Source organism: Leptopilina boulardi, unplaced genomic scaffold (assembly GCF_019393585.1).
Source record: "Leptopilina boulardi isolate dan_hultmark-lab unplaced genomic scaffold, ZJU_Lbou_2.1 LbouV2_190, whole genome shotgun sequence".
Taxonomy (NCBI): Eukaryota; Metazoa; Arthropoda; class Insecta; order Hymenoptera; family Figitidae; genus Leptopilina; species Leptopilina boulardi.
The window spans coordinates 43324-66140 of record NW_026137741.1 but is presented as its reverse complement, the minus strand read 5'-3'; the positions used below and the strand labels follow the sequence as shown (position 1 = coordinate 66140).

Below are 22817 nucleotides of genomic sequence, written 5' to 3'. Positions count from 1 at the left end.
ATAATATAGTGTACTTACCTTATATAAAGATACTAAAATATTATTATAAATAAAACAATTATACTTTACTCATTTTTATTAGTAATTTGCAGTAATTAATTAATTAACAATATGCAAATTATTGTTAATTCATGATTTTTTATTAATAATGATAAATCGTATTATTATCATTGTTAATTACATTTACTAAAATTAATATTAATAATTAATCATAATTATTATTATAAACAATTGGATATATTACCAATACTATTTTTCTACTTATTAGAATCATCATTATCAAATATTATTTCAAAGAATATGCATTGTATATGCACGTATGCGTGTGCATTATTTTTATCGTGTGTACGTGTGTTCATAGTATGCCAAAGTGATATGCATAGATATGTGTATACATTGTTTGGTTGCACATTTCTACGCATATTATAGTAACCAACAATAATGTGATTATTATATTGCAATTATTATATTTACGAAAATGTATTATTTTATAAGAAGGGAGAAGAATCGCATATGTCAATTCTATCTATCTTTCTCTCTCTTTCTCACGCGTTCAGGTGCAATGAGTCTCGTAGCGTGGATGCGGTACACACAGACACGGACTCCCCATAGCCTTCGTAACGCATATGTGTGAGGCGCTCGAGGAGTATCGCGCGATGCATACACTGCTTTCCTTCCCTTATTCTTTTCCTTATAATACCTTCAAACTCAAAAAAAAAAAGAGGAAATAAAAATACAATAATTGTTGATAGCTTAAATTGGAACATGCCACATTTTCCAAGCACATATAAACTCGCAACAATTAAGATTTTATTTTAAGAGGGTCAATTTTGTAAAAGAAACAAAATGCACATAATAAAAAAAAAAAGAGGGGAAGAAAATTTTTGAGACATGTATGTCGTGCATATATGCATGTGTACTAAGGTAAACGTACGTATGTATGCGTAAAATGTATATATATATGCATATATAAAAAGGAAAATAGTTTCATTTTTAATATGAAAACGATAATCTGTGCAGAACTATGACCGCTCTGGAATTCAACAAAGGTTGCGAGTTATACTTTATTAAAAACACACATATACACTTACACATATGGAGATGTGCAGTTCCAATAGTGTCAACAAAGAAAAGAATAACAAGAATCATGGGTTCTGAGAATATCGATGGACGATGATCTAAGTTTTCTTATCGATACCCCTGAAACCCCCAGAATCCTTCTACCCCTGATTCACTAATCCCACTAAGTGCATCTCGCGATGCTCTTTATAAGCAGAAGCTCATAGGGCCTCATTGCCTATTCGTCTTCAGTCAATCACTTAGTACGTGTTACTGATTTTTGCATTATTTCTTTAAAAAGTGAACTTAGAGTTTAAACTGTGGAGAAAGCTCAATAATATACCTGCTGAATCACGATAGATTTTCGTTGAGCCAGGTAAATTAACAGCAGTGCTTAAATTTCTAAAATTAAAATTGCTGAATCACGATAGATTTTCGTTGAGCCAATTTTTAATTTTAAGAATAAGGCCCGTCTGCGAGCTGGCTCCAATTTAAATTCTATTTTCTTTGGGCGGACGTAAAATTAAATCGAACCTTGAACCGGCTGAGTCCCAATCGGTTGATCAGTACAGTGAGAAATTATTTAATAAATTATTTATAATTTATTAAATAATTTTTTGTTCTTAAAACCGGCCAGTCCGTACGGATTGTACCTGCGCCGCTTGTGTCTGATAGGGTACCGGTACCGCGTTTCGAGACGCGGAAATACGCATAACACCTTTCTTTCGTTTTGCCCGTTGATTGTGTGACGAGATCGCGAGAATTCTCCCTTCTCAACAAGCTCTCTCGACGGTAGTGTGTAAGAGAAATCTAGCCGTAAGTAATAAAAAACTGTATCGTTCCAAAAACATTATTCTTTACAAAAGAAAGCATATAATGTGTAATTTTTGCAATTTTTACTTTGATTTTTAATAAATTTTTGTAAACTAAAATTCCAATTGTTCTATTCAATCAAATAGACCTTTTTATTTGTGCTGTCAAAAATAGTGTGGATTTTCATCTCAAAGCTAAGAAACATTATTTACGATCTAAAGATTAAATTGGCAGTTTCGTCTTCTATCGGCGATATAATTAATCGAACCCACATTAAAAATAAACATTATTAAGTTGAATGTTCATTTTGACTTTTTAATGGCAACTTGGTTCCTCCGGCGAATAGAAAATTTTAAATAATTGTTCAAAATTATAAAAATTAATAAATTAATTTTCTCGTTCGTAACAAGTTGATGGTGGCAGCGGTGGGATTCAATTAAAAATAAAATCAGTGGAATTTTTATTTTCAATAATTTGGATTAAATTAAAAAAAAAAAAAAAAAAAAAAAATTTTTTTATTTTTATTTTTTTTTAAATTTCTAATTAAAGATAAATGCTTTCTCTTTAAAAACTCTGCCTACTCTTTCTACCTTATTTAAACTATTTTCAAGGCAGTGCTTATTGTTTGCACGCCTGACCTCTTTACTATTTTAGAAACTAGCAGTGCTTATTGTTTGCACGCTTGTTTCAACTATCTCTACTCTAATATTTCAGGGCAGTGCTTATTGTTTGCACGCCTGACTTCTATACTATTTTAGAAACTAGCAGTGCTTATTGTTTGCACGCTTGTTTCAACTATCTCTACTCTAATATTTCAGGGCAGTGCTTATTGTTTGCACGCCTGACTTCTATACTATTTTAGAAACTAGCAGTGCTTATTGTTTGCACGCTTGTTTCAACTATCTCTACTCTAATATTTCAGGGCAGTGCTTATTGTTTGCACGCCTGACTTCTATACTATTTTAGAAACTAGCAGTGCTTATTGTTTGCACGCTTGTTTCAACTATCTCTACTCTAATATTTCAGGGCAGTGCTTATTGTTTGCACGCCTGACTTCTATACTATTTTAGAAACTAGCAGTGCTTATTGTTTGCACGCTTGTTTCAACTATTTCTACTCTAATATTTCAGGGCAGTGCTTATTGTTTGCACGCCTGACCTCTTTACTATTTTAGAAACTAGCAGTGCTTATTGTTTGCACGCTTGTTTCAACTATTTCTATTCTACTATTTCTTAAAAATGAACTTTGATAAAAATAAATAAATCTTTATGATAGAAGAATGGTCAAATCTAACTTTTAGTCATCTAAACCATACGACCATAGTAACAATAAATTCAGATTGTTTAAGGGAAAATTCTGGAGATTTTGTTTACGATCCTACTGTTAATTTCAATTTAATAGAAAGGAAAAATTTAGCATCATTCGTTCAGATTAATTATACAAAGTTTACGGAAAATGAAATATTAAGTATATTAGGATCGGTAAAAATTCCAATACTATGGAAAGAAATTAAATTCTGTATTGTTGACACAGGACTAAATTCAAAAGCTATCGGTATTGTAGGCAAATCGTTTATGAGTGAACTTAGTTTACCTATTCCGGAAAATCAGTAGCTTTCAAAAAAAAAATGTATTAAAATGAATTCTTCAAAAGGTAGACGTGGTGGTAAAAAACAAAAAAATTTTCGCGACGAGAAAACTCTCTCAGAAGAATTCGGTATAACAAAAATTGAACGCGATGACCTTCAAATTCGTGAAATAAAAAGTTTTGAAGAATTTTCGAAATTATTTGATTTTGTTCTTGAAAAAGCTGAGCAGATTATAAATAAGAAAATTTGTTGAATTTCTTCTCTTTCCAAATCCTATAAAGAAGTCACAGAATCTTAATTGATTTTTACCTGTAATCTTGCCGCTCGAGGTTTATTCCTTTGAGAGCTTGATTGTGTACTTCTTTCCTGAAATTTTTAAAGTTGTCAAAAGTGTCAAATTATATTAGAGCAATATAATTGCTCTAAAATAATCATCGTTCATAAGCGCAAAAATATTTACTTTGATGCTTTAGCTCGAGTAAGTATTCTGCAGCATTGAATATTTTGACGTTTAAAAATAAAAACCACATATTAAAAAGAAAACAAACATTTCTGTAAAATTGGTTCTTTATTTAAAATTTCTGCAAAAAGTAGATATTGAAGATGGAGTCTTAATTTTCAAGAATTAGTTTTCTTTCTCCAATATTCCAAATCCTAAAAAAACCTCAAAAAGAAGACGCGGAAATCTTAGTTGATTTACCTGCGACCTTGCCGCTCGAGGTTTATACCTTTGAGAGATTGGTTTTGTTCTTCTTTCCTGGTGCCCTTTTAATGTGCAAGAGTGCTAAAATTATATTAAAATAATGTAAATTGTTTTAAAATAATTATCGCTTAAACGCGCAAAAATAATTACTTTGCTGCTTAAAGCGCAAGTGATTATGCTGCAGCTTTAAGCATCTTGCTATGTTAAAAGAAATAAAAACAAAATAAATTTCTTAAAGTAAGATATTACTTATTTTAGAATTTATTTTGTAAAACTTTAATTGTATAAAGTTTTCCACTTTTCCTCAATGCCGAAAAACGGTAAAAATCAACAACCATCCTCTTCAAGGAATTCGAAAAGAGGTAAACGCGGATCGAGAAAACTAAAGCTCGTTACAAAACCATCTCTTTACCAAAATTTAGTAAACTCACAAATTGTAAATAGACCAGTAGCAAAAGTTAAACCAACTGTTAGAAATATACTAGAGCCGGTACTCGTTAATAACAACAATGAAAACATCGACATTTCGATTATAGATCTAACAATTGAAGAAGCTATAGAACAAAGAATTTTATCTCAGCAAGAGGAAATCAGACAAATTGAATTTGAAAATAATGATATCGATATAATAAATTAATGAATTCTTAATGGCGCCTTTACTTGATGATATACGTGTTTTATTTGGTCGTCCTACCGGAATTATATTTCAATCGCCACATTTAACCGGAAATAGAGTTAGATTATCGATTTTTCCAGGAACACCGTACAATTATATTTCGGAAGAAGATTTGCAAGTAGAATTTCTTCATTTTACACAACCAGAAGATCACATAGTTAATAATACTCACTATAGAATAATCGGTCAAATGAATGTAGTTGCTTTCGGAACAACTGTGACTTTTCTGGTAATATCAAAAGATACACCCTTCAACCATCCTATAGTTACCGGTGTTATAGGAAATATAACAGGTCAAGTTTTAGGATTATTACCTTAAAAAAAAAAAATAATATACAAAAAGGGCAAATGTTTCCTAGACTAACTAGGGTAGCTTCCGGACTATCTAGCGATCAATGGACAGAAATAAACGAGCGATTAGAGAATTTAGAACATCACAATCAACAGTTAGCTATTTATTGCAAATCTGTCTATTGCCATTTAGAAAAAATTGAAAGACGAATTAAATTTTTATCTTCATGGTTACATGCTCTCAGTGATTCGAACACAGCATTGGTAGATTCGGCTATTGAAATAAGAGAAAATTTAACAGAACAAGAGAATGTGATAAGAGATCTAATTGACGAATTTAAATCTCTAAGTATTAAAAAGGGCATTTAAATAATAGAATGAATCCTTTCTGGAAAAATTTAACATTCAATAATTCTGAAGAACAATTGACAATAATAGACAATAGGATTCAATCTTTTCTTGACGATTACCTTAGGATAGCACAGTATGCGTTCTACTTAAGAACTCAGTTGGAAATAGCCTATGAGATAGTAGATAACCTTACTGACAGAATTCGTGATGAAACTGATAGAGACATGCGTTTGAAGGATAATATAAAAGAAATAGAGCAATTATTATCGGATCTTAAATTGTAACAAAAGATAACAATAAAAGCGAAACAAAAATTATCCGCGGTGGCGAAATACGGACGATACTGCCAATTTTTTTTTGCATATGATAATAATTTACGAATAAAAAAAAAAAATAATAAGCACATTACATGTTTAAATAATGAATGCGTGATGGCTGAAGCCATTTCTTTAGTACCACCCGAAGAAGTACTAATTTTGTCTTCCGGTTTAAGATCAGGAAATGTTAAATTAAAAATCTCATCCGACATATATTACAATTTTATTTCAGAAGATGCCTTAATCGGTTATCAAAGAAGGTTTCCCCCATACTATTATCCGATTGGTAACGCTTATCATCTTATTTTAGGCGAAGTAAACTTGTTCTTTTCGAATGTGGCTCTGACATTTTACGTAGTATCATCTCAAAGTCCTTTACAAGGACCTTATGAGAACGGAATTTTAGGGTCATCAGGATTTAGTGCATTGAGACCTAATTAATTTTTGCGACAACCTGGCGAATCAATTAAGAAAATCTTTATACCATAAAATAATATTTAATAGAGACAATACCATAATCAAAATGGCTGACGAAGACCCTCCTGCCCATCATAGCGGTACGACTCTTACCGCGAATATTACAGCTCCCACTATTAACCCAAATACTAGTGCAGCTATGGCGTCCGTTTTAGAGTGTATGACATTACAACAAAGCACTTATCATATTCCACATTTTGACGGTAAAAATCCCTCGTTAAATGAATTTTTACAAGATGTGCTAAACGGTGCTGTATTCATAAGCGAAAACAGTGAATCGGCTTTTATAAAAGCAGTTCTTGGTAAATTAAAAGGACCTGCTCGAGAAAGTGTTAGAGATAAAACCTTTGATAGACTCGACGACCTTATTACTCACTTAAAAAAACGTTTTGCCTCTACAAAAAAATACCAATGGTACTTTGAAAGTATCATTAATTTGCGAATGAAACAAACGGAAACAGTCAGTGACTATAATGATAGATTACAAGGGTTAATTAGCGGTGCGAAACATGCCCTTGGAGAAAAGTATGGTGCACGTTATCGACGCGTTAACGATGATGATGAAGATAATGATATATCTGTTAGTGAAATTATGATCAAGCCAATAATTGACTGTGCCCTTGAAGCCTTCATAAGGGGTCTTCCTGAGGAAATGTCAATTTTCGTTGACACACGAAACCCGAGAAACCTATCCGAAGCTTTTGAACACGCGTTACGCGCAGAAGAAAGACAACGGTATTCAGAAAGATCTAGGTCATCATCCTATCACATTTCTCGTACAGGAAATATAGATCGACCACGTTCGCCAAGTCCATATTCGCGACAGTTAGAGATTGGAAACGAAAAAAGAACCCGCGAACTAATTCAGGATTCTCGGTCAGAAAAAGTAAATGCTGAAACAAACAAATCAAATCTGATTCAACTCACACCCGAACAATTGGCCCAGTTTTACAAATCAATGTGGCCTCAAAAATCTCAGTCTGTTCCATATCAATATCCACAGGCTGCGAAATACCCGCAGCAGATGCAATTTCAAGCACCTGTTCAAACACCGCAGGTGATGTCACCATATAGAGGTGGCAACACACCCCCAAGGTCATTATCACCAGGACCTCAAACTAATTTAAACTCCCAACAGACTCGCCGCTCAGACGCGGTGGCGAGTCCGATCCTCCAGCGTTCGAAAACGGTACACTTCGCGGAGAATTCAGTAAAATCCTTAGAGTCGGAATTAGGAACGAAGACTCCCCAGTAGTCGAATTGACTGCTCCCGAGTTTAGACATCCAAAAATCAAATTTTTAGTTGATCCTGGATCAGATACTAATTTGATTAAACTGAATGCTCTAGACCCGGAACTAATAATTGCAGTCAAAAACAGCGCTGAAATTACAGGAATAACAAATCATTCCGTTAAGACTCTGGGAACTATCGAACTTACAATTCAGAAAAATCCAGTCGAATTCCACGTGGTTAAAAATAATTTTCCGATATCCACATCAGGTATTTTAGGAAGACCTTTTCTTCGTCAAGAGCAAGCTCAAATATCGTTTCGACATAATGCGTTAGTTACAATCTCGGATCCTATAACTCCTATACCCTTTGTAGATTTAGAATCACAAGAATCGAAAAAAAATTTGAAACCTGAAATTAAACCATTTGCTCGAATTCTCAGAATTAAAGCGAGGACTAGACAACCAATCGCGATCGACGTTTCTAACAAGGGCCTAAAAGAAGGTTATTTACCTCTAGTACCTACACCCGAAGGACTTTACCTTGGTGAAGCAGTGGTTACCAATACCAATGGTGTATGTCATGCAGTGGCTATCAATACCACTGAAGAGGATATTGATCTTGAACTAACTCCACAAGAATTAATACCTTTTGATTTCTGCAAGTTTCCTGGAGAAGAATTAACAGATTCGGAACTAGAGGAACTTCAGGATCAAAATGTTAATGGTTATTCTGATAGAGTTATAAAGGTTAAAAATGCCCTTTACGTTTCACATCTGAGCCCTGAAGAAAGAAAAGTTGTTTACGGTTGGGCAGAAGACTATGCTGACATTTTCTACTTGAATGGGGAACCTTTGTCATGTACCCATTTAATTCAGCATAGAATTCCAACAAGAGATGACAAAGTCATCACTAGAAAACAATACAGGTGTCCTCATGAAGCTCGAGAACAAATGGATCTGCAGCTCCTAAAACAATTGAGCTGTGGAATCATTGGTCCTTCGACTTCACCATACAATTCCCCAGTTCTTATCGTTCCCAAAAAACTCGATGCTTCGGGTCAAAAGAAATGGAGAGTTGTTGTAGACTATAGGAAACTAAACGAGCAAGTTATAGGTGACTCTTTCCCGTTACCCCATATAAATAGCCTGCTCGAAAAATTGGGCACTGCGCGGTATTTTACAGTTTTTGATCTAGCCATGGGTTTCCATCAAGTAGAAACACACCCTGACGATAGGATTAAAACAGCTTTTTCTACCGGCAACGCTCATTACGAATATAAGCGTATGCCCATGGGAATAAAGAATGCCCCTCCTACATTCCAACGATTATTAAATAACGTTTTAAACAGTATGCTTGATACGGAAGCTCTCGTATATTTAGATGATATCATTATTCATTCCGACACTTTAGAAGAACATGATAGAAGAGCTAGACGGCTTTTTAATCGCCTCCGTGAAGCAAACTTAAAATTACAACCTGACAAATGCGAATTTCTAAAAACGGAAGTAGCATATCTCGGTCATATAATCGGTCCAGAAGGGGTAAAACCTAATCCTAATAAAATAAATGCGATAAGGAATTTTCCCCATCCTACCACTATCAAGGAACTTCGAGGATTCCTTGGATTAACCGGTTATTATAGGCGATTTATACAAGATTATGCAAAAATATCAAATCCATTAACAGACCTCTTAAAGAAAGAAACTGTTTGGAAATGGACTGATGATCAGGAAAAAGCTTTTCGTCAACTCAGGAACCATCTTTGTAAAGAACCTATTCTACAATATCCTGATTTTACGAAAACTTTTAAATTAACTACCGACGCATCTGAGCGTGCAATAGGTGCTATTTTAACTCAAGAATGCGACGGAATCGATTTACCCGTGGCTTATTTTTCAAAGGTCATAAATAAAAATGAACAAAAATATCCGAAAGCGGAAAAAGAATGCCTTGCGATCCTATATGCCGTAGAAAATTTTCGACCTTATCTATATGGTCGAGAATTTATTCTAGCTTGCGATTTCGAACCGATACACTGGATGAGTTATATTGAAAATCCAGGTGCGAGATTACACAGGTGGAGGCTACGTCTTCAAGATTACGTGTATAAATTCGAGTACAAGCCAGGTAAAATTAACAGAATTGTAGAAGCATTATCAAACAGTCCCATAAAAGAAAAAGACAATCAAAGCGACGTGACGACGGACGCAGATACAGATAAATCTACATCCTCGAACCTTAGTGCAAAAAGTGAAACTCCTAATCCTGATCAGATTCCAATGAACGTGTTAATAGATAAGAAACAATCCGTGCAATATCGAGCCTTACCCATAACGCGAAGCGAATCTAGCAAGAAGGATAATAAGGAAAAGTGCGCGAAAAAGGATTCTTCAAATAGTGAAAAGCCCTCTACTTCCGCAAGGTATAAGGAAAAGCCAAAAACAAATATTTTGAATCCTAATTATAAAAGAACCTTAAGTGATCCATCACAAGTTGTAAGAATGCGAAGACCCCTCCCTAAAACTCTCATAAAATCAACGATTCCTAAGCAACCCCTCTCCACAGGTAAAAATCCGCCGGGTCGACCTAAAGGTAGTACCAAGAGAGATGAACGAAAGGATCAAACATTTACCTTACCTCGAGGTACTAAAAATCTCGTCGATCCGAACGAGAGTTGTATTGCAAAAAGGCTAACTAGAGGAAGGGAAATTCCAAATCCAGAAACCCCTGTTTCTAGTGAAAAACCATCATCTTCTAGCGAAATAACAACAGATGAGGAATTAAATGAAGATTCTGATCCCCCAGTTTTCAGAAAAAGTCATAGCGGTTTCCCTAGTGTAGAAATAACCCCAAAACAGAAACAGGCGAGTCCAAAAATAGTAGGTTCCGAGGATCAAATTCAAACCACTATTCCTCTGTTCTCCCCAGCGAAAAACACTTATACAGACGTTTATGTAGATGGCGCCTGTAGTTTCAACGGAAGTGGAGAACCAAGAGCTGGAATAGGTATTTGGTTTGGTCATAATCATCCCTTAAATATTTCTCAGCGATCCAAGGGTCGACAAACAAACAATGCAGCTGAAATAGAAGCAGCAACTGTAGCCGCCTTAAAAGCTCAAGAAGCAGGAATCCAAAATCTGAGGATTAACACCGACTCAAAATTCTTAATTCAAAGTGTTACGGATTGGATCCCAAAATGGAAACTAAACCAATGGAAAACTAAGGAAAATAAACCTGTTAAAAATCGCATTGCCTTTGAAAAATTAACAAAGGCTTTAGAACCCTTAAACGTTGTCTGGGAACATATACCGAGCCATCAAGGCCTAACTGGTAATGAAATGGCCGATCAATTAGCAAAAGAAGGTGTCAATAAAGAACAAATCATGGACGATTTTGAAATCGAAGAAGAAAAAGAGGAAGAAATTTGTGATCTTGAAAATGTGATTATTAATATTGCTCCCCAACCGATTGGAAGCACAGAAGAAGAATCAGACGTCAAAGTGTGGAAAGTAAAAAGTGGGTTAGAAAAATCATTTCAGCAATTTGACAAGTCAATGCAAAATAGAGGATTCGATCAAACTAACCTAACATTAGCATGGGACCACGAAGGAATGGATAAAGAATTTACTCGTCCAGAATTAACGCATGTATCGGAAGGTGAAAATGACGAAGAACTCCTTGATACTCTAGAAGCCCTGGATCCATGCCAAAATAGTGATGTCGAAGATGATGCATTCACAGAAAGGATAAGAAAATTTTTGGACAATTACAACAAGCGCCAAGTTTCAAATGTTGAAATAGAAAATTCGCCGCGACCTTCGCCTACATTACCTGCTAAACAAATTGAAGGAAGACAGAGTACAGTACGTTTCAGGGACGATCCAGATGTCATGCATTCCCCCGCTAAGGATTATTCCCAATGGCAAGGATCAATATTTCAAACACCTGGATTTTCCGTCATTCCTGATGCTCAATCTACTCCATTTGTCTACATGAAAACAAATGGTTCAAAAATGGGAAAAAAATCTAGTGTTGTGCCACGCCGACTACAGGAAAAAACTAATGATAATGTGTCGGGAACAAAGTGTACACCCATAGAAAAATCTTCCAAAGGTGTAGGTATTCCGTATTATGATTCCCCATCTTTTTCTGATACTTGTGACGACAATGACTTTAAAATGACGAAAGACGTGTTGACTAAAAATAACGTAATTCAAAAATGGTCAGAACCATTAACATATGAAAGAGACAATTATGCTCATTTCATGTCAGAAGATTGTGAACCAGTTGATGCTATTTCAAAACTTTTAGTGGCAACCGAGAGAATCGATCTTCAAGAACTGCAGGAAAAACGACCAAAAATAGGTCAGATACTTATTACCCCTAGTGGACGATATTGTACCTATTCAATAATTGTTAAACAAAGACATTATGACGAAATTGACTGGCGAAATGTAATTCTAGGTTTGAAAAATCTTAAATTAGCTTTGAGCCGAGATACTCGATCTACATGTCGTATGGCAAATACAGGTGATTTGTTAGGTTCCCTTCCCCAAGGTAAAATGACAGAATTATTAACAAAAATATTCCGCGGTGGCGATATCACTATGATATTGTGCCACGGAAAAATTGAAGTTCCACCCCCAGAATTGAGGCCAAAAATTATTTCGGAATATCACGAAAGTCTACTAGCAGGTCACAAGGGGATAACGAAGACATATAGACGAATTAGAGAACGCTACCTTTGGCCTCGAATGCGAGATGAAATAACAGAATTTATACGAGGATGTCAGAGTTGCCTTCAAAATAAATTAGTTAGAGCTCGTACTCGTGAACCAATGATAATAACCGATACTCCTGCAGGCCCTTTTGACAAAGTATCCCTAGATACCGTAGGAAAGTTACCTACTACTCCAAATGGGAATCGGTATATTCTCACTATGCAAGATAATTTCAGTAAATATTGTATAGCAGTCCCTATTTCCGATATAAAAACAACCACAATCGCTCATGCAGTAGCTACTCATTTATTCTCTCAGTTTGGAGCGCCTAGATGTGTTCTTACTGATCGAGGAGGAAGTTTTATAAGTTCACTCATGAGAAAATTGGAAAGAATTTTTGGAGTTAAACAAATTACCACTTCTGGCTACAGACCTCAAACCAATGGAGCATTAGAAAGAAGCCATATTGAGCTGACAGATTTTATTAAACATTATGCTGAGGATTTTGACGATTGGGATCGTCTTTTACCTTTTGCGATGTTTAATTATAATACATCAGTTCATGAGGCAACTAATTTCACTCCTTACGAGTTGGTTTTTGGGAAACTAGCTAGAATCCCAAGTTCGTTTCCCCAAGGACCAGAGCTTGAGACTTATGGATCCTATTTAAAAGAACTTATAACTAGAATGAGCGAAATTCAGGGAATAGCTGCCAAAAATCTTGTCCAAGCGAAACTAAAGTCTAAAGAATATCATGATAGGACTGCCCGCCCTCTAAAAGCGAAAATTGGCGACAAGGTGTTCGCGTATAAAGAAATCCGAGCGAATAAATTCGATAAGAGAGCCGAAGGTCCTTATACCGTAGTAGGATTTACTCAAAATAATAATGTAATCCTAGAAGATGAAAATAACGAGAGATTTTCAAAACATAAAGATAAATTAATGATGGCATATTGTTAATTAAAATCTTTCTCTTTTATCAGGTTGTGAAGAGATTGAAGCAAACTGTGTAAGGAGTACAAAAAAAAAAAAAAAAAAAAAATCAATATGTACTTAAGCGTTGAAAATGCCACCTGCCAATTTTGAGGATGAAATAGTGTTAAATGGAGAAGAATATATAACGCTGATGTCCCCAGATTTAATTGCAGACGGAATAAACGTATTACTATCTCTAAAAACAAAACACAATTTTATTTCTGTAAATCTTCTAAACGTAGCATATGAAAATATTAGTCATTCTATAGAGAAAATAGGAAACGAATTTCTTTTAGTAGTTGGAAGTGTAGAATTAGAAGTTAACGGTGATGAAATTTTCTTTCTAGTTATAGACCCTAATACGGAATCATCTTTTCAATTAATTCTGCAATAATTGGAACTAAAACTGCTATAACATTAGGATTAGTTTCAAACCTAACTGTAGAATATTATCTTCAACATCCCGTTTAATTATTAGGTATATATATATATTAAAAAAAATATATATATATATATATATATATAACTCAAAATGAGTGAATTTTTAGAAGTCTTGCTTCCCAATGTAGAAGATGTCCCTATTTCGGAAATTAGTCGGAAAAATCCACCATTAATTATCAAAAGATTATTAAAGGATTTCGAAAAATCATGGAAAATCCCAAGAACACTAGCTAATTTAGCATATAATGCCATATTGCTAGATTGTCTAAAAACTGCTCAAAATATTCGTGATGTTAGAGTTGCTGGTCAAACAATGATCATTTATGATGAATCCGACAATGAAATTCTCGAATCATTGACAGTAAAAGTATTTTCTGGACAAAGGACAATATTTCGATTAAAATCTGGTTTTATTTGTCTATATCCCAATCTCTATGCTATTCTAAGATCTATTAAAATCATAGATCCAAAAAGCCTTTTGTATAATTATGTAGTGTATGTTATTCTAAGCAGTAATACACTCACTCTTCAAATAGGTTTAGATATGGGTTTTTCTTCCTGGATATATTATCTAATAAACAACATGAATTGTTGTTTTAGGCCTTTACAATTTCTACCAGATGGTCAATGCTTACACGTCTCTTTCCCATTGTCTCTCCCATTCAAGACACCTATCCACAAAGCTAGGAAAAATAAACTAAACAAAATAGGAATAACTGATTTTCATGAAATACCTATAAATAGGAGATTTACAAGTTGTTTGTGTTCATGTTTTGATTTACCACCATTGTTTAAAGAAGCAGAAGAGTCAAAATATCAAATTATAAACATACCCTATCCTTGGTATTTAAAAGATGATTTCGAATATATAGACCATAATTTCATAGAACGTTACAATGAAAATGACTGGCGACAATCTACTATAGAAAGCTTGTTCGAAACTCACTTCAGGAAAGCGTTAGTCGTTGGAGGGCATTTTCGAACTATTACCTATTACGAAAAGGAACTCGGGATGTCAGATACGCATGTACGACCAAACGAGTGTGAATAGTATCAGTCCTAATGTCAGTATGTATTGAAGAAATTCAAATACAAACACTGTTTTCATTTAAAATTCAATTTTAACATTTATTTCTTCTGTAAAAAAATAGGAGGTCTAGATCCCATTCAATAAAATCAACCTGGAATATTTCACCACGGCAAAGAAAGGATGGAAATTCCACTAGTAGGAGGCATTCTAGATGTGAAAAACTACATCGCCATTGGATTCAAGGTTATACTATTGCTAATGATGCTGATCCTGTCTCGCAATATCTACCTATGCTATCGAAAGATATCTAGCAGACGCAGAAGAAACAACAATTTTCCACCGCCTCCTCCACCTCCGCCTCATGTGATGCTCCAGGACAGAGTTGCTTTCGACGTCTCTGTTTAAATAATAGTCGATGCTGAATTCGGCTGCTCTTTCCAAAAAATTAAATATGCCCTGCATCGGATTCAGAAAACAATTCTGATTTCTTTCTCGCTCAACAAGACTTATGGTGGCGAGAGTTTATCTTCAGTAGCTGAAAGAAAATTCATAATTACTCTCACGAAATTGTAATTAAAATCAAAAACAATATTATAAAACCATACAAACCATTATCAAATAGGAAACCGAAGCCATTTTTTTTTTTCCTACAAAAATAAAATAATAAGAAAAAGTAATATAATAATGGATCATGTAAACTTTAATTATACCAACCAGTGCATATAATCTTCATCTTGTCAACATTTCATCAACAGTGCAGCGACTTTTTGTTTGTTTTTCCACAAATTGTCCCAAAATTATTCAAACACGATGCTGAACTCTATAACAAATTCAAGTTTTCCCATTCCACATAATATATGAGTTCCAGTTCTCTCCATCAATAAAAGAATCTCCATGTGCCAAGTGTAATTCAATAAAGAAAATGGCCTCTCAGTTCTAACGATGTGAGTGGTAAAAAAAAATTGTGATCAGTGCAACGATATTTTGAAATGTTGACTTCATGCGATGAAATTCTACAAAAATAACTATGGTTAAAACAAGTAAAAGACAAAAATTTTATATATATATGTATGATTTTTATACTCACTCTAATTGCTGCTACAGTCGTGCCCTAAGTTAAATTTTCATATTTTTCTCTTAAAAAAAAAAAAAAAAAAAAAAAAAAAAAAAAAAAAAAACAAAAGCAGGGAAGTTTTACTGGAAGTGGAGATGAATAAAGTAATTAAAATATTCTAAAAAAAAAAAAAAAAATATATATAAATAAAACAAAAACAACAACCAAACAAACATTCTTTGCTATTGAAAAAGATATATATATTTTCTAAATAAATTTTTATGAGTGATTATGTGTCAATGTGTGAGTGAATGAATGCGAGTAAAATGCATATGTGTGAATAAATGCTGTGTGAATCTATGTACAATTTAAAATTTTCTGAGATAATTAGTACACAATATTTTGTGACACACACACAAACACACACACGCATACATCCGGACATTTGCTCAGAACTTAATATATATTAATTCTAGATGAAAGTGAGTCCATATAACCCAAATTAAAATTAAAATTAAATAATAATAGTAATAATAATATATATATGTAATAAATTTACAATTATTAACTAAATAAAAAAAAAAAAAATAATAATAATAATAAAAAGATTAATAAAAATAAAAAAAAAAAAAAAAAAAAATATATATATATATATATATATACATATTAATCGTCGCATCCGTAAACCACGCGATACTCAGTTCGAGTTCCTATTGCCTCCACAATCCGCAACTGAAGAATTACGCATAGTAATTCCTCGTAGGGGTTAGTAGGCCCAAAACACCAATCTAAAAAAAAAAAAAAGAAAACAAAATTTACTTATTGAATGTACCCAAATATAAAATATATATATTTTATAAACAGATTTACTAACACGGAGGGGGTGCGTCAGATTCCTCCTGATAAATTATGCGGTAATCGGCTGTATCATCGTCCTCCCCCCTCAATTTTATTTTCAAAAGAACTCCAATCACTTTCTCAAAGTGTTGGAGCTCAGGAAGAAGCTCTTGTCGACGCAAGAATGGTACCCAACCTAATAAATTAATAAAAGATATACCACAAATCATTAAAATTATAAATAATTAAAATACTATTGTAAAAAAAAAATAAAATTATTATTACCATCATTATCAGGCATCATGAGATCAGGAGGAGTTCTACTCCTGCCCAAAGTTCGTGCTGAATGACCATAATCTGTAAAATAAAATAGAATAAATGTAAGTATAAATGTTAAAAAAAAAAAAAGGCGTACAAATGTGATATAAAATGTATAGGAAGATAAATTTTTTTTTTTTATTTTACCATTGCCCGCCAACACTAGTTCAGGCATATCGGGAGGAGTCGTACTCCGACCCGAACCTCGCATTGCTCGACCCTCACCTATAAAACGAAATAGAATAAATACAAGAATGAATGATAAAAAGGTCATACGAATATGATAAATAAATAATATATATATATCTTACCATTATCCACCCACGAAAAGAGATCGGGCATATCGGGCGGAGTTATACTCCGACCCAAAGCTTGGGCTGCAAAACCATAAGCTGTAATATAAAAATTGAATGAATAAAAGTATGAATGTCAGAAAAGACGTACAAGTGTTATACAAAAATTTATATAAGGATACATGTAATGATAAAAAAACATACCGTTATCTGCCCAAGAAACAAGCTCGGGCATATCGGGGGGAGTCAAAGCCCTTGCTCCCTGAACATCATCTGTAAAAAAAAAAATAATAATAATGTTAATATAAACCCAAATGTGTATTTAATATATAATATTCATGACTCACCTTCGACAAATATGTCATCTCCTAGTGACTCTATGTCACTCACATCTGGAGACGTAACATTCTCCGATTCGTCTTCTTCTTCTGCCTCATCTGTAAAAAAAAAAAAGAAAAATGTATATATATGCATATATAGGAACCCATAATTATGTATATGTTTTTCATCTAAAAAAAGAGGTTTTGTTACCTTCTAAATCTTCTTCGCAATTTCGTGACTCAATGTCACTTACATCCGGAGATGTAACATCTTCATCAGCTCGATCTATAAAAACTAAAGTATTAATATGCATGTCTAAAATTTATACACGTATGGGCTTTACGTTAACAATATCCTACCTGTTATAGGCAGATCATCACCTGCCAGGCCATTCTCTTCAGGCCAATCTTCACCTACCGGTTCCTCCACTAAAAATCCAGAATAAACCACAAAAATCAATAAATACAATTGAATTTAAAAATATTTCTCTAATATATATATATATATATATAATACTTACATGTGGGGGCAAGATGTGCTCCTGACTGGGCGGGCGTGATGAGCCGGGGCTGCGATCGCGGGCTGCAATATTGCACCCGACCGTTATCCTTTCCTCCTCACCGCGCTCATCATCAGCATCGCTTGCACCTTCATATTCATTGGCCTTATACCAATGCCATCCGTCTGTAATTAAGTACAAATGTATATGTGTATGTGTATATATGTATATTTTTTCTTACCTTATTTTCTTATTCACAGTACTTACCCTCTTCAATCGTAAAGCGGTATCTAATACCGGTGTGGGAACACACAGCGGAAACCACCCCTCCTTCAGCTCTTGCTGTAAAAACTAACAAAATCTCTAGGTTATAAAGTTTTTTCGATTCATATATTAAAAAAAAAAAAAAAAAAAAAATTGATTGATGATAATAGTGCAATTATATGAAAATTTAAATAAAAATTATTACTAAAGTTTAATAAAAGTTTTATTAAATAATTGTAATTTATAAAAATTATCTCAAATTTAATAAAAATTAATAAAATTCTATTTTTATTGTTCAATAAACAATTTCTGTTAAATAATAAAAATTATAACAAAATTTATTAAATTTATTAATAAAGCGCAATTTTAGAATAATTAATAATTTTTGGTAAATTATAGAAAAATTACCTGTTAATTATAAAAATTGTTAAATAAATAAAAAAAAAAAAAGGGGCATAAAATAATTAAAATTTTGCAATAATAATGCAATTATTATTCTTCCTAATTCGAAATGATTTCAAGTCTTACATAGATTATATTATATTCATCTATATCGGATTTCCTCAAAATTTCTATATAGATTCTATACTGTTAAGCCTATATAGAAATCAAATAAAAACTCCATATAGATTGTAGAACATTTGACCTACGTAAATAATACATTTAAGTCCTATATAGATTCTACATACTATGGCCTACATAGCGCATATATATATCTTCTATAGAGGTCCTATATTACTTAGCCTACATAGAGGGGATATAGTCAAGCGACAGATTGAGCATTTGTCATTAGATAGGCCGACCGACATAGATCCTACATTGAACCAACTTTAAATTTAATTTTAACAATTTTTCTTCAAAGTAATAAAAATTATTATTGAATTTCGTAAAAATTCGATAACTAAACAAAAATACGTTAAAATCAGATAAATTTTGGTAAATTTTTATTGTTAAATAAACAAAATTATGGAATAAATAAATAAAAATAAATTTTTAAACTTCATTTTCTTGTAGTTCGTATCAATACCGAAATTTGATTACCACAATGAGACACGAAATTTTGAGATCTAAAACATGTAAATCGAGATTGAAAATTTTTTTTCTCCAAATTCAAAACATTCGAAAATTTATATAAAAAGGTACTGCCAGATAAAATCCTAAATATCTCGTAAACTATAAGCCTAATTAAAAAATGTCATTGATTTCAAAAAAAAAAATTTTCAATTTAAAAAAAAAAAAAAAAAAAAAAAAAAAAAAAATTACAATAAAAACAATGTAATAATTATTAAAAATTTGTTAAATAAATAATTTTTCTAAATATTTATAAAATTATTATTGAGCCGAATATTTATTAAATGCTTTAATTATTCTTGATAAATTTTAAATTATTATTAGAGATTTGTATTAAATATTAAAAATTTGTTAAATAAACAATTTTTTTTTTAAGTTAACAAAAATTCCCATAATTCTTATTAAAATAAATATTTATTAAATAATTTATAATTCTTGGTAAATTTTTATAAAATTAACTAATTAAAAACAAAAAAGATAAATAAATAAATATAAATAAATAAATAAATTATAATATAATAATTATTAAAGAAATTGTTACAGAAATAAAATTTTATAATAATAATATAAGTATTATTAAAATTTAAATAATTATCAAAATTTTATTATATGTACCAAATTTTATTATTAAATTTTTGAAAATTGTTAAATAAACAATTTTTTATATGTATAAAAAAAAATTGTTGCTAAAAATTTATAACATTAAATAAATTTATTAAATAAACAAAACTTAGTAAACTTAAATTTTTTTTTTTTATTTACGAAATTTCTATTAAATAAATAATTAATTAATAACTAATTAGTTAACTAATACATGTTGTTTATTAAATAAAAATATAGGAGAAATTCATTCATAAAACTCAGTATATGCACTGTGCATTTAAATCCTATATTGTGGTCACTATGTTCAAACCGTAAGCATGTATACTCTCTCTATATATATATATATATATATACTGTGTACAAGGCATGAGCTGTGGCGCCGAGCTGTCTGTACGCGCACCCATCTAAATAGATGGTACCCATGCCTAATAGCGCTTTGAATATATGAACCAAGAAAAAAAAAATGCAATTTTAAATGTCAATTTATTTTTATGAACAAAGAATTTTTTATATAAAACATCAATAATAAAGTTGAAAATAATTACTTATTCTAATCAATTTTAATTTTACATTTACAAAATATTTTGATTAAGTAATTTTATATTGCTAATAAATTATAAACAATTAAAATTTTAAAGAAAGTTAAAAAAAAAAAAAAAAATTATATATATTAATTATAATCGATTGTTAATAATTAAAAATATTAATTATATTTAAATTATGTACAATGTATGTTATTAATTTAATTAATAAAAAAAAAAAAAAAAAAAAAAAAGAAAATTAAACAAATATAATAATAGTAATAATAATATATTTTAGTTTTAATTTTAAAATATTTTTTTGTAATATAATGTGTCTGGGTTCATATTATGATCATCGCGCTGGAACTGTGTATACATGTATATCTATATATGCTGTCATCAAGTGTAAGATGCGGCGCCGCATCGACTATATACATACCCCTCCAAGAGCATGGAATATACATTTGATAGCATTTAGAAAGCAAATTCAAAATTATGAACGATTTTCATTTTGAAATATTTTTAAATTGTTTAATTAATATTTAATGATCAATAATAATTATTATTATAAATTAATAACAAAAATTATTAATTTTATTTGAAATCTATAAAAAAAAATAATAATAATAAATAAATAAAATTTTTATTATAAACAAAATTAAAATTATTAAATAATTATTAAGATAAATAAATTAGGTTAAAAAAAAAAAAAAAAAAAAAATTTTTTTATAATAATAATAATTATTATCTATTTTTAAAAGGATGTGTGTATTTGTTTACCGAGAATGAGATATATTTATCGATTGTTATAAACAATCAATAAATAATTCAATAATAGTAAAAAGAAATAAAAAAATAGAAAATCTTGAAACTTACTAAACCTCTCCATAAATTCTCTGCTGTTTTCCGCATTTCCAGCCATTTTTTTTACTCTCCACCCGCACTTTTACACTAATTGTTTTTTTTTAAAAAAAAAAATAGTTTTTTTTTTAAAGTTTTTGCACCACCCGCACTTTTACACTAATTGTTATAATAAAAAAAAAATATAGTCTTCCAAAGTTTTTGCACTATTCGCACTTTTACAATAATTGTTTAAAATAAAATCCTCCGATATCCACTAAAATTGTTCAAAATAAAATAATCCCAGAGATTTTAAATTTCACAAGCGCACTTGATCACTTCACGAAATGAACTGATTTGTATCAGCACAAAGACATTGATACTGGGTCCTATACTGTAGCAGTGCTTAGAAGAGTCACCAAGTAGACACAATATTTAGATTATATGTCGATATACAAAGTATAAGGAATGCTGTGGTCGAGACCATGAGTTTTCGGGGACGAAAACGGAAAAATCCGCGGTGGATTGTTACGAACTATCGTAACGAAATTATAAATAAAAGATAAATAAAATGATAATAAATAATTTCAAGAATAATTGAAAATTATTTAAGAATAAAATCTCCAAGTCGATGCCACAATGTATATAGGCATGTAATTTGAATCCCCGATAATCGCGCGCGTTGAGTGATACTCCACACACACAGTCTTATATTCTCGTTGCTTCTAAAAATGTATCTATGACTATGATATTATAATATAACTTTGTTAAACTGTTATATTATAATATATTATTTTATTCTATCTTATGTTATATTATTCTATATTATGATTTATACTATATTATATTATGCTATATTATAAACTATATTAATTATCTAATATCAATATTCAAGCTTGAATATTATAAATATATGCATGAAAAATATAATATAGTGTACTTACCTTATATAAAGATACTAAAATATTATTATAAATAAAACAATTATACTTTACTCATTTTTATTAGTAATTTGCAGTAATTAATTAATTAACAATATGCAAATTATTGTTAATTCATGATTTTTTATTAATAATGATAAATCGTATTATTATCATTGTTAATTACATTTACTAAAATTAATATTAATAATTAATCATAATTATTATTATAAACAATTGGATATATTACCAATACTATTTTTCTACTTATTAGAATCATCATTATCAAATATTATTTCAAAGAATATGCATTGTATATGCACGTATGCGTGTGCATTATTTTTATCGTGTGTACGTGTGTTCATAGTATGCCAAAGTGATATGCATAGATATGTGTATACATTGTTTGGTTGCACATTTCTACGCATATTATAGTAACCAACAATAATGTGATTATTATATTGCAATTATTATATTTACGAAAATGTATTATTTTATAAGAAGGGAGAAGAATCGCATATGTCAATTCTATCTATCTTTCTCTCTCTTTCTCACGCGTTCAGGTGCAATGAGTCTCGTAGCGTGGATGCGGTACACACA

General features: G+C 31.3%; 2 protein-coding genes across 2 annotated transcripts; both read right to left on the bottom strand.

Annotated features, from left to right (window-relative positions):
• Positions 1-16396: 16396 nt before the first annotated feature.
• On the bottom strand, positions 16397-17272 carry LOC127277920 (uncharacterized). The gene is made up of 5 exons (XM_051299368.1): positions 17197-17272; positions 17033-17110; positions 16853-16924; positions 16605-16763; positions 16397-16518 (listed from the first exon to the last, which is right to left on the bottom strand). Exons 1-5 carry the CDS (start codon positions 17225-17227, stop codon positions 16397-16399), a joined length of 462 nt encoding a protein of 153 aa, XP_051155325.1. The 5' UTR covers positions 17228-17272.
• Positions 17273-17314: 42 nt separating this feature from the next.
• LOC127277919 (uncharacterized) lies at positions 17315-21401 on the bottom strand. Its single transcript, XM_051299366.1, has 7 exons — positions 21334-21401; positions 18266-18349; positions 18016-18183; positions 17859-17927; positions 17710-17784; positions 17526-17615; positions 17315-17451 (listed from the first exon to the last, which is right to left on the bottom strand). Exons 1-7 carry the CDS (start codon positions 21377-21379, stop codon positions 17315-17317), a joined length of 669 nt encoding a protein of 222 aa, XP_051155323.1. The 5' UTR covers positions 21380-21401.
• Between the last annotated feature and the right edge of the window lie 1416 nt (positions 21402-22817).

Excerpts from the sequence above, each read along its gene's own strand:
- LOC127277920 (XM_051299368.1), bottom strand. The coding sequence starts at position 17,227 with ATGCCCGATCTCTTTTCGTGGGTGGATAATG. Across the intron at positions 17,111-17,196 it reads CTTTTCGTGGGTGGATAATG|GTGAGGGTCGAGCAATGCGA; the intron begins GTAAGATATATA and ends TTCGTTTTATAG. Across the intron at positions 16,925-17,032 it reads ACTAGTGTTGGCGGGCAATG|ATTATGGTCATTCAGCACGA; the intron begins GTAAAATAAAAA and ends TTTATTTTACAG.
- LOC127277919 (XM_051299366.1), bottom strand. The coding sequence starts at position 21,379 with ATGGCTGGAAATGCGGAAAACAGCAGAGAATTTATGGAGAGGTTTA. Across the intron at positions 17,928-18,015 it reads CATCTTGCCCCCACATGTAA|TGGAGGAACCGGTAGGTGAA; the intron begins GTATTATATATA and ends CTGGATTTTTAG. Across the intron at positions 17,616-17,709 it reads TTGCGAAGAAGATTTAGAAG|ATGAGGCAGAAGAAGAAGAC; the intron begins GTAACAAAACCT and ends TTTTTTTTACAG.